The 12,053-nt window shown below is 43.0% G+C and overlaps 2 protein-coding genes across 3 annotated transcripts in view; both read right to left on the bottom strand.

Moving 5' to 3' along the window:
- The window catches only part of rad51b (RAD51 paralog B), a 7,639-nt gene extending 4,988 nt beyond the window's left edge, over window positions 1-2,651 (bottom strand). The window contains exons 1-3 of one of the 2 annotated variants that reach the window (XM_005747780.1): window positions 2,418-2,651; window positions 1,879-2,033; window positions 597-734 (exon numbers count right to left, since the gene is read on the bottom strand). In XM_005747780.1, the coding sequence (XP_005747837.1) occupies window positions 597-734; window positions 1,879-1,956 (216 nt within the window). In that variant the 5' untranslated portion in view covers window positions 1,957-2,033; window positions 2,418-2,651. The remainder of the gene's footprint in view (window positions 1-596; window positions 735-1,878; window positions 2,034-2,417) is intronic. The other variant, XM_005747779.1, reaches the window with a different exon arrangement.
- A 1,134-nt stretch (window positions 2,652-3,785) lies between these two features.
- Window positions 3,786-12,053, bottom strand: part of LOC102195063 (centromere-associated protein E-like) — a 17,341-nt gene continuing 9,073 nt past the window's right edge. The window contains exons 15-29 of the mRNA XM_013914549.1: window positions 11,899-12,053; window positions 11,731-11,817; window positions 11,287-11,367; window positions 10,582-10,707; window positions 10,306-10,488; window positions 10,010-10,219; window positions 9,517-9,729; window positions 9,126-9,329; window positions 8,661-8,837; window positions 8,465-8,565; window positions 8,231-8,328; window positions 7,970-8,105; window positions 5,235-5,602; window positions 5,113-5,151; window positions 3,786-3,976 (exon numbers count right to left, since the gene is read on the bottom strand). Coding sequence (XP_013770003.1) covers window positions 3,900-3,976; window positions 5,113-5,151; window positions 5,235-5,602; window positions 7,970-8,105; window positions 8,231-8,328; window positions 8,465-8,565; window positions 8,661-8,837; window positions 9,126-9,329; window positions 9,517-9,729; window positions 10,010-10,219; window positions 10,306-10,488; window positions 10,582-10,707; window positions 11,287-11,367; window positions 11,731-11,817; window positions 11,899-12,053 — 2,255 coding nt within the window. The 3' untranslated portion in view covers window positions 3,786-3,899. The remainder of the gene's footprint in view (window positions 3,977-5,112; window positions 5,152-5,234; window positions 5,603-7,969; window positions 8,106-8,230; window positions 8,329-8,464; window positions 8,566-8,660; window positions 8,838-9,125; window positions 9,330-9,516; window positions 9,730-10,009; window positions 10,220-10,305; window positions 10,489-10,581; window positions 10,708-11,286; window positions 11,368-11,730; window positions 11,818-11,898) is intronic.

Raw genomic sequence — 12,053 nt, 5'->3', positions numbered from 1 at the left:
AGAAAACCACACACACACACACACACACACACACCCCCCCCCCCAATCAAAAAAAACAACACACACACCTATCAGATGTTTCTCACTGCTACATTTTTGTACCACCTTGTTCACAGCTGTTTCATTTGTGAGACCTAACCTTAGTAGTGGTTCAGTGACCCTCTTAATGGGCCACGTCCACTTGGGCTGAGCACTGATGTGCAGGTGTAGACGCAGCTCTTTGAGGAAGCGTGTCTTTGGTTTTTCCGGCACTTTTGCCTGCAGCCTTCCAAACAGCTGTGAGCCTTCTGGCTGAAGACCATGAAGAACTCAATTCCTATGATGCATTTCATATTAGAATTCCTCATTTCCTGTTTTAAAACATCCATTAAGGCCGACATGGATATTACTACTGAGTGGAAACCATGTCTTCTTTAACAGCATGCACTGATGTTCAAACCAGCAGCACTTGGAGAAAGTACAGAAGCACACTGATGTGCCTCTACGATGTATCCGTTTTATCTGTCAATCAGATATGACCATATGCAGTCTCCTCCACACAATCCCAGCTTTCACATTCCTCTGAGATACCGAATCAAACGACTGTCGTTCCTTACCAGGATCTTGTCAGCCTTGGCCTCACTGATGCCCTTGATGTTGAGCAGCTCCTTCTTGGGAGCGTAGGCCACTGCTTCAATGGTGTGGAATCCTGCATCCTCCAGCTTTTTGATGTCACTGGCACTGATTCCGCATTGCTGTGTGCAGAGGCATCAAAACAAAGAGCTGAAGCTAAATTCATAGAAAGAGTTTTTCAAGAAGCTGGAGGGTCTTGCACTTCACTGTCACAAAAAGCTGTGGATTACTCACTTGTGCTCTTTCCATATCAGCTGTGTTAAACAGTGCAGCTGCAGAGCACCCTCTAGTGGACAATCTATGCATTAACCACGACTCACTGAAGGGGTTTTCTACCTCCTCTTCTTTACTTTTTTACGTTTTTATTTATCAGTCGTTATAAATGCCAATAGTGATATTTCAGCAATTATCTAATGCTGTCTGACATATCAGCCCATTCTAAATCCAAGCTTCAAATACATTTAATGTTTAAAGTGCTTCTTCAGTCTTACTGACCAGTTGCAGAGCTTACTATCAGTAACACTATAGGCATACAAACTGCAGTCAGATTTTTTTTTTTTTTTTTTTTTTTAAAGGGCCAAGTTCAAAGACTGGTGGATCCTTCCATGAATCAATCAGTGGTTTCCACCTGGTGCTCCAAGAATCAGCTTATTGCTCATTGTAGAAGAAGAATCAGGTCATTTACAATTACTTCAGTATATGTAATGAAGCCACCTTCCTTTACACTTTGAACGTTGTCAGTTTTGTCACATAATACTTTGAACATACCATACTCATATTTTTTAATCCTTGCAGTCTGAGTGTGCAGATGGATTTGAGATCCTCTGTGATCCACGCCATGATCGTTTTAAATAGTTCTGTACTTAAGGTCATACAAAAAAATAAGGTGACCAAATTTCACCTCATACCTGAATGTGACATAATAATAGAAAAGTATTGAATTGAGTTTAGACGGCAGACTAAGAGCAAGCACACTTGTCCATCTGCATTTAAGTTTAGTGAATGAAGTCATTTTTGATCACACACACTAAATGAAGCCATACTGGCCACAAAAACGACTGAAACCAATGAGCACCATCGCACCCGCCGATCAGTTTCATTGGTCTTTGCAGTGCATGTATCCCATCTCTTCCCAACTGAATGCAACAGCAGTTGGCAGTGATCTGACCAAGAGGAGCAGGATCAGCGAACCCACAGCTCCGAGCTTCTATAGCAGACAAAACCAGGTGTTACAGAAACCACAGTGCACTAAGGACGGATACGTACCTCCAATCTGGATAGAGGCTGTGGCCCGTAGTTTTCCTCCTCCTCCACCTCCACTCTGGCCTCGCTCCTCATCGCCATGATCCAAGGAGAACCAGATCGGCTCCGCTCGGCTTGCTGATTGTTTGATGGTTAATACTGAAAGCTAAGCCAGAGAGCTAGCATGGAAAAGCCGCTTGATACAACTATGTTTTCATGATGATCGTCACACGGCAGGTTTTTTACTTTACCTTTTCATCTACCCTAAAACCAAACTTAAGTCTTTTTCACATTTAAAACATCTAAGAGACTATTCCATCTACACTTACACACTGTTAATACCCAGTAAAAATGTAACGTTTTTTTTCTAACACAGTAAATCGACAAATTCACGTTAACACACTTTAGCGACAAACTCGCCCATTATTTATGTGACCGACAGCCCAGGCGTTGTCACCGTGAAGCTAGAACGAGCTGCCCGCGCACTCTGCTGTCACCGTTGCTGTTAGTTTTTACAGTTACTGGGCTAAAAGTGGTCCTTTCTACGCGACTTCGGCCCTTACCTTCTTGCAGTTTTCTTGTTTTCCTCAAACTCCTCGGTGTGAAGCTCCCGCGCGCACATTCAGATTCAATGACGTTGTACGTAAACTGAGCCAATGGGCGCGTGAAAGAAGGGTCGTGAGAGACTGGAACCGGAAGTAGGTGCGTGACCCCGCTATTACCAAAGTATGGCAAACCGTCTAGGACAAAATTCGCCACTTTTTTAACGCTTCTGGTCACGAAATTACGTAACCGTTTAATCGCCGTTTAATAAGTCAGAACTTGTCCCCGACTGAACGCAGTATTTTACGCCAAAGAGTAGCGCCTTGAAGGAGCGTTCAAGGCGCAACTCTCTGGCGTAAAATACGGTGTTCTACGGGGTCAACACTTTATAAAAAAAAAACAAAAACAAAAAAAAAACCCCAGCCATAGGTGGCCAGTTCATGTTCATGATTTGTTTTCATATTCATGACATGTTTTAATGTTAATAGCAGCCTGTTAACACACAGCTGAACTTTGAACCTCTAAATTTGTTTCTTGTCAAGTTGTTCCCCTGCAGGAAGAGTGTTCCTTTCAGATAAAGTCATATTAATTGATCAAACTGTGTTTAAAGGTCCATTTCAGCCGTTAAGATGATCCATAAACACATGGATAAGTGATCATGGAGGGAAAGCTTTGGGGGCGGGGGGCTTTACACTTCAGCCTTCAGCCAATGTTCCTAGAACAAAAGTGACTGTCAGAGAACCTTTGGGGAACGTTCCCTGTTTGCTAAGAGCAATACTAAAAAGGGCACTTACAGTAGTTGTGGGCTGCACAGGTTTCAGAGGGGTCTGTGGTCACAGCGTACATTTATACCCAGTAGGGCATTAGAATGCTTTTGAATTTGAAAATGACTCTGGAAATATTAGAGTAAACAGTGTAATATGCCAATTTTAAGTGACAGGCCATCAAAAGTGAAGTGAAAAAAAAAGTTTGCTGTGCTAATCTGAAAGCTTTGATACACAACTCTGCATTTTAATTGACGCAGATGGATACCCCTCCCTGAGCAGTGTCTGCTCCAGGTTTCTTCCTGTTAAAAGGGGGTTTTTCCGAATGGCAAACCACAGATGAAAGACATGTTCTGTTAGGGTCCAGCGCACAAAGGCACATTTAGGACCACTCTAAATCTGGTTCTGCAATTGCTTGGGTTTAGTGGAGCAAATCAAACTTGCCATTGCTGACTCATATTCTGATCAATGTTCAGGTTCTTTTGTTTAAAACCACAGCACCTAAAGAAGCTGATAAATCTAAAACATTACTAGAGCTAAGCTAAGATACATCATTCACAGTGTAGATTTGTTGGAACAAGGTCAGTTGACTGAAATGTAACAGAGACACCATTTAAGCACCTTATTAAAAACACATTTATTAAATTTCTTAGGATGAAAAGGGAAAAATGAAAGTGGGAAATAAAAGTACATAAACATTACAAACAAAGGTAAAAAATACTGCTCTTTACAAACACGTTATTGTGTTTTACACATTTCTTCCTGTTTTGGAGACTTTGGCCACCACTCGTTTTTGTCCGTGTCCACAGTGACATCTGTAAATACACAAGACAAACACCACTAAATGAAAAACAAATACTGAAGCATTAATGGGAATTTTAGAAATATTATTATATTTATTCTAAAGATCTGTTTTTGTGCAGAGGCTAGTGACATCATACAGTCCTACCCAGTGATGTCACACTCCTCCACTGATTTACAGATAGTTGTAATGTACAGCAAGCTGTTAGTGAACAACAGCTAACTTGCTGCTCTTAAAAGACTTCAAACATGCGATTAGCAGGTGAAGATACATGGTGCATCTCTGTGTGGATGACTTTTTAGCTTTTGTTTGTCTGCAAGAAAACTGCAGACCAACTGAAACCTACTCTAAAACGCTGCAATGTTGTTAATGATGGTTTTCAATCATTTTTTTTCCATGCAAAAAAAAAAGAAAAAAAAAAGAGTGTACCCAACTCATGTTCATAAATAAAGCACCTGCCTGAAGTCGAGGTTTGAAATTCTGTTAATGGTTTCCTCATTATGTACTGCTGCCTTCATTAACATAGTACTGCATGTTGCCACGTGACTGTGACATGGCAACATCATGGAGGAAAAGTCGAGCACCGAGCTGACAGCCCAACTCGAGCAGTTTGTTTGGACACGTTTCTGCCTTTAATAAAGACAGAAACAGCAAACAAAAAAAAGAAAACTCAAATATAATTTTTCCTTTTTTCTTGGCAAAAGTTGTAGAACTAGTACACATAAATACGCAACTGGTGTTACACAAAGCCACTGAGTCACCACAAAACCCACTAAAGTGCAGCTGTAAGAGTTACTACACTGGTCACAGGGAGCTGGGTCTCCTAATGCATGCGTCTCTGACAAGGCTGATTTTTGCTTGTTACAAATACAAAAACTGCATCTCTACTATGGAACACTTTAAAATATAGAGTTCTATAATGTTTTAAAACACTAAAATAACAGGAGTAGCGTTATTCCTCCTGCTATTATTTGGGATTTCTTCTCAAATGAAAGGGACCAGACCCCGCTGAACAAGGTGGCCATGGCAGAAGAACATGTTACTGTGATTGTGGTTCTGAGAAGACCGGGGAAGTGCCATTAACCCGTGCTTCTGTTAGTATACCCCAAGTGACTGAACCCTACATCCCCACATGTTGTACGTTGTTACCCTGTTCTGGAGCTGCTGTTTCAGGAACACGGGAAACCTCTGACAAAACAAACCGCCAACATCTTTATGATATTCTGAAGCTTTTGAAAGAATGTGACAAAGTAGCCTACGCTGCAGTTTACCTGGAATGGTTCCAAGGCTCGAGTTGTCGAAGAACTGCTTGGGACAGTTTCGGGACAGTGTCTCAGAGCTTCCGCCCACATCAAAGAATCTGCTTTTGGGGGATTTGAGGAGAGAGGCCTTTGGCGAATCCAGCAGCTTTCTGGGTGACTCCAAACCCTTCCTGGGAGTGTCCAGGAGCTTCTTGGCAGGTATCAAAAACTTTTTAGGTGAGCTCAGCAGGTTAGAGGAGTCAGAGGTCATGGGAAAGCCCCTCTTGGTGGGAGTGCTAGGTGACTGAAGCTTGTCCTCTTCCACTTTGTTCCTCACCTTTAGTTTGATGGCTCTGTTCTTCCACTTGGTAATCTCAGCCTGCTGACTGGCAACCACACTGATGAGAAAGGAAGTCTGTGATTAGAGCTCGACTTCAATTTTTATGTCACAAAGTGATAACTATGGAATGTGATCTGCGTTTGTGCAGTGAGCGTTCAAACCAAACCACCATCAGGACAGCAACGGGCTTCATCTGAATGACAGTTTGTCTCAATATCTGATCAGATCTTAATCCTAGTGACACAACAACTTGTATTGTTGTCTTGGGAGACAATAGCACCGTCTATCAACTGGAAATAATTTGATGACTGTTAATGTTGCTAAACCAGTTTCAGAGGATAATTGTACGGCAAAACCAATTAGAAAGAAACAGAAGAGAAAACCTAAAATAACACAAAAAAACAACAACAAAAATCCCAGAAATGTGAGATTGAGACACAGTTTGTAACATTGTTCACGCTTAAGGAAATGCTTAATCAGCAAAAAAAATGCATATGAACTTGAGTGTCATCCCATTTTTAATCCATGAGGTTTGATATGAGGTCAGGCGAGCCTTTTCAGTTCTTGCCTGCCATTAAAGATGCAAGAAGCAGCTGCAATATTCTCCTAAAGGGTGGACACGATCATACACGTCTTCAGCCCACGCGACGGCCACGTACAACGCACCAAGTTACAAAAATCAAGAGGTGCACGATCGGCCGATGCGCCACAAAGAAGGATGTGATATGTGATATCTTCAAATTAGCTTTTAATGCAGCAGTTATGTTAATATGAATCATCCTTGTAAATAAATATAATATAATGCAAAAGGTGGCGATGTGCTTTACACCAGCGGTCCCCAACCCCCGGGCCTCGGACCGGTACCAGTCTGTGAGTCTTTGGTACCGGGCTGCGAGAGTCGAGGCTCAGGTGTGAAATGTATGGTTTTCAGGGTTTTTATCGGTTTTCAGCGTGATTTTGTTATCGTTTACTCTGTTTTCCTGGGTCTTTTCACGTGTGTTATGAATAAATTCTCTTTTTTTCGGTACCGGTACTAGTTTTATTTTGTTGTATTTATCCGCGACACCTTAAAGGCCGGTCCATGAAAATATTGTCGGGCATAAACCGGTCCGTGGCGCAAAAAAGGTTGGGGGACCGCTGCTTTACACTACTGCAAACAATGTTTTTGGATTGTGCTTGTTTATCTAAGGCTTGGATGCAGCTGCTCTCAAGCTCTCTATGCACTGTTCTTTCAAGCTGATCTGAAGGTCACATGAAGTTTGGTCTACCACTTTAAGGCAGAGTTGATGTCGTTCCCCATTTTTGTGTTAATACCAGCGACCCGTTGTTTCACAAATGTTTGTAGAAGCTGTCTGCATGCTTGATTCTATACACCTGTGGCCATGGAAATGACTGAACACCTGAATTCAGTGATTTGGATGGGCGAGTACAGCACAGTGCAGGTATAGATGATATTGATGGAGCAATACAGGGACATCATATGCATAGACAGTACAGAAGTAAATATGGAAAGTAGCATTTTAGATTCAAGATCTTATACCAGTTCAATGTTTCCCTGTTTGAGGGAGTTGTTCTACAAATGTTACTCCTGTACCACAAAAAAAAGAAAAAGAAAAGTGTCCTATTGGAACAAATGGAGATTTACACTCAAACAGATTTGATATCATTTCACGGTAAAATAATAAAAACTCTGAACTTCAACATGCATTTAAAATGGGTCAGTCAGCTTTAAGCTAATTAAAGATGATTGAAGGTTAATAATGCTATACTGATGCTGTCAAAGGAGCTTGCAAAGAAAAGCGTCTGGACTTCTTTAAGTTGCTTGAAGACGTTTCACCTCTCATCTGAGAAGCTTCTTCAGTTCTAAGGAAGAAGCTATACTGATGCTATTATATTAAGTTTTAATGCTGCTTTAATGCTGCTTCCATATGCAGACAAAATGTCTGCATATGGCACTAAAGCATGACTAATCAAATGGGTGGTTATTTATCAAACAGGCAGCAGTGCATTTGTATTTTTTACAGTTCACCATCAAATTTCCAATCATTATAATGTAGGATTCCTCAGAGTGAGTGTTACTGTATGTCATATTTACAAATGACCTGCTGCGTGTGCTAAAGAAGGTACTGCAACGTATGCAGATGGTAGTACAATCTGCTGATAGTAGAGAAGAGAAATTAAGAAAACACAGCAAGGGGAATTGCTGTTAATCACTCAGTGGGTTTCTGAGTCAAAGAGGGGGCTAATAACAGTTGCTAAGACGGGCATTTCAGTCATCATGTCCATGATAGCTGGAAGAAGAGCCACAAAGCTGTGTGTAGAATGTTAATGATTCCACAGCAGTAAAAACATCACTCAAAGTGTTTTCTACTTTAAACACACGTAGCGATTGTATTGGTTGCAAAGACAGTGCTGATGCAGTTACCTTTCCAGTTCTGTGATTTTCATGTGAAGCTGGCTGACTTCCTTCTCCAGCTTGGATTTCTCCATCAGAATACTGCTGCTGACCACAGAACTCCTGGGGTTGGTCAGTCTGGCATGAAGGTCTTTACCCTGCAAGACTGATTCCAACATGAATGCATCATTTAAACATGCTCCTTTTTCAATGGTTACACCTGAATTAGTTATTCATCGGTCAGATTTCTTTGTTTGTTAGCAGATATACATGCACAGCGCTGACACTTACACGACTCTTCTCCCTCCTGTTGGGATTTTCTCAAAGTCTCTTTAAGCTTCCTCAGTAACTGTTCTTTTTCCTCCAACAGTGTGTTCATCGCCTGGATCCTGGAAGACAGAATGCCGGTCATTAGAGTCAGCAGTCCTGCAGCAGGCCACAGGTCTTGACACCACTGACCCTGAAAACAACAGTGGAGAAAAACTAACAAACAAAAGTGTAAGAACGAATTCAATAGCTCTTTACTCTCGTTTGTGTTCGTCGGATGCTGAGCTGAGCTTCATCTCCAACTGCAACAGCTTGGTCTGAAGCTTCTCCAGCTCAGCCGCACTGGGTGATGATTTTTTCTGAACCAAGAAGGACAAAGATCATCGTACCAGCTACTCATTCGTCAGATAACCAAACTGAAGTGCAGCTGCGCTGTTATATGAAACCAACAAACCTCAGATTCTCGAATTTTGCTCTTCAGAGCTTGTATAGCGTTCTCTTTCTCTTCAACTAGTGCACGGTTGTCCTGCAGCTCAGTCTGCAGGAGTTGTGTTGCCTCTTTGTGGTTGGAAACTTTGGCATCAGCTTTGATGCGTGCCTCCTCCAGCTGCTCATTTTGAATATGCAGAGCCTGAAAGTGAAACACATTCTTCATTATTATCTGTGGCTCTCAACTTCACCAAAACAAACAGTGCATTGGTCGGGGACTAGTTTGGGTGGTGAATGAATCCACCATTGGATGCTCCGATTTCTAGTAGCAAGCTGGTGTCTGTAAGCGTGTGTGTGTGTGTGTGTGTGTGTGTGAGAGAGACTGTGTGTTTTCATGGTAATGAAGGAACACATCACCCAGTACTAACTGATGTTTCAACTGCTTTGAACAAGAGAAGGAAAGAAATAAGAAACCGTGTGGCAAACACACTTTCACTTTTTCCTCTGCGTGTTTCAGCTGAGAAGCTAGCTGCTGGGTTTCCTTCAGCAGAGCTGCGACTGTCAGAAGCGCTCCCTCCTCCAGCGCCTGCAGCAAAGTGGAACTTTTGCTTTTCACCTCCCTAAGGTGAGACTCTGCCTCAGCCTCCAGCTGTTTTAGCTCTTCAAACAGACCCTTCTGCTCATCAGTGATACTCTATGGGAGGTAGGTGGAAAAAAAGAGCAATGCGGTAAATATCATTTAAAAGATTTCTTCTAATCCTAACTAACCAATCCCCCAAGCAGCCTGTGATGTGCATCTAGATTAAGAGCCAATCATTTGATTCATTCTGAGAGCTGGAATTATCCATTCAGAGAAATCTTTGTCAAACACGTCAACTGACCTGCAGAAGACATTTCTTGCTTTGTATCCCTGCCGTTCTGCGGTCAGACTCCGGCTCCAGGATGCTGTCCAGCCCACTGAAGCTAATTGGCTGGTTGGTGATCAGGACCTGCAGCTGCTTATTGAACTTGAATCGTCCTTGAATCTCACCCTTCAGCTCATGGAGGTAGGAGGTCATGTGGTCCCAGAGCTTGTCCAAAATGCTGCTCATTTTCTAAAAAAAAAAAATCAGCAAAGTCACCATAAAGTACCAGTGATGGAGAAGTGGATGCACATGAACAGGAGGGAGTAAAATCAAATCTGTCTCCAGCTTCAACAAGTAACAACCTTTGTTGCAAGACTGACAATACAGCTTGTTATACACCACGTGACTAATAATGATAAAGTAGACACCAGAAAAGTACAGTCTTCTTCTCAACTTCTCAGAAGCTGGTTTCTTTGAATGGGACAGAGAGAGTGTCCAAGTGTTTCAGGGGGCAGGGCAGAAGGCTCACCTCCATGTAAAGTTGCCTCCTGTCCAGCAGCTCAGGCAGTCTCTGCTCCCACAGTGTGTCAAAGCCCTCGACTTGAACAGAGTGGCTGGGCGCCTGCGCTCTGCATAGAAGCACATCCTGCAGCCGTCTCTCCTCGAAGACGGCCAAGTTGTTTTTCACCAGCTCCTCAAAAATGTTCCTGTAGCCAAGTGCCTTCACACGCAGCAGCTCCTGTGGGAAAAGGACCAGAGATGACTTCATTCAAAGACCAGCACATTTAGGAAATTTTGTAGTACAGTCAAACTACAGCCAGTTACTTGAATTTTTCTGAGATTTTCATCAGTTGACTGTCCCAGCTGAAAGACCGCATCATAGGCATCCTTGGTGGCCTTGGGAAGAGGATGCTTCAGGGAATGCCGCTCCCTCAGGCCCTTGTCCTGAGTTATATTGTCATAACTACAACAAGTGTCTATGAATTGCTGGAAGCTTTTGAAGGACTCCTATAATGACAAGAACCAGGTAGCATCAGAGTTATGATCACACTGCATGCTAGAAAGACATTTGAGCTGCAGAGCAGTCAGTGAAGCCGTTACCTCAAGCTGTGTGGTGGAGTTTTGCAGTTGTGACGACAGCAGCTCCTTAGTCCCGCTGGTGCTCGGCTCTGACCTGCTGAGCTGCTCTCTGAGAGCAGAGATGGTTGCGTTCGCTTCGCTGAGCAACTGGAAATGAAAATAAAATCACAGTCAGCATTTAGCCATCCTCCACTTTATGCCAGCGATTTATTCTTGCGTGTAATTGACATTCCAGCTTTTCATCTGCGTAGAAACTCTCTATTAAAGAATGTCACTTCTGACAAGCTAGCTAAAATATGAGATTCCCTCCAGTCCACCTAAATATAGTGCCTTTCTACTTTACCTGAGCTCTGATGAATGCATTCACACACGTTCACACCAGTCAATCCAAGTCGGGAATAATGGAAAAGGGACATTATTACTGCAGCCCACTAGGGGGCCTCAGTTCACAATTTGGGAACCACTGTTTTACAGCAATACTGAACAGAGCACCATGTTTGTGTCCCTGCCATACAAGACAGGAAGTATCAGCACTCTCCAACTCAGTCCTCAGCTTTTAATCATAAATGGACTGGTGCTTACATCACACGTCTCAGTAATCCGCACACTATGTTCAGTGTCTTGCCCAAGGATAATTCAGCATGCAGATTAGAGGAGCTGTGGACTGCATTATCATAATCCAAAATTATGGTTCTAAAAAGGAAACAAATGAGAGCAAAGACTCACCTGCTGCACTGCATCTGCTTCACTTTCAGCCTGAGCGCGTCTTTCTGTGTGCATTTGAACTTGCTCTTTAAGCTGCAGTATCTGACAAAAACAGAGCAGGTCGAGGTGTGAGCATGCAACACAGCTAACAACAGTGCTAACTGGGATGGAACCCATTTAGACCAATGGAAAAGGTTTTGAAAGTGGGGCTCATCCATGTTTAGAAAAATTGTCAAAAACCACCAGCTGCAGGATCAAAAACCGAGAGCACTCAGTAAATCGACATGCACTTCTTCCGTGTAGGCAAGGCTGCAGAGGTTAGGATACACTTATGCAGGGAATGCCGACGTGCATTTGTAACATTAAATGTGTGTCAGTGGTAGGTGGTCGGGCTAGCTTCCCCACAGCTTTCATACTAATGTAAGCATCCAAAGTCGAAACAAGCAGAAAATGACTGGGACCTACGTCTTGTTGCAGCTTGGCTTCTTGCTCTCCTCTCTCAGGCTGCTGCTGCATGTTCAGCTGACTCAGCTTGTCCTGGATGGCTGAGATCTGCAGATGAATGAGAAAATGTGATCAAGTTTCAAGGCTGCTCTTCCTGTTCTCGGTCACTTTAGAATAGCACTAATTTACCATCTGCATCCTGTCCTCCAGCTCTGCCCGGAGCTGCTGCTTCTCCTGCCTCAGACCCTTCAGGATCTCCTGCAGCTCGTCTCTCTCCTCGCTGACAGACGTCACTCTGCACAGCAGCTTCTCCATCTCCTCTGTGGAGGTCTGAGTGCTGAGCT

This window comes from Pundamilia nyererei, unplaced genomic scaffold, assembly GCF_000239375.1.
Source record: "Pundamilia nyererei isolate P.nyererei 1_Seehausen unplaced genomic scaffold, PunNye1.0 scaffold00204, whole genome shotgun sequence".
Taxonomy (NCBI): Eukaryota; Metazoa; Chordata; class Actinopteri; order Cichliformes; family Cichlidae; genus Pundamilia; species Pundamilia nyererei.
This window is presented reverse-complemented; position numbering and strand designations above follow the sequence as displayed.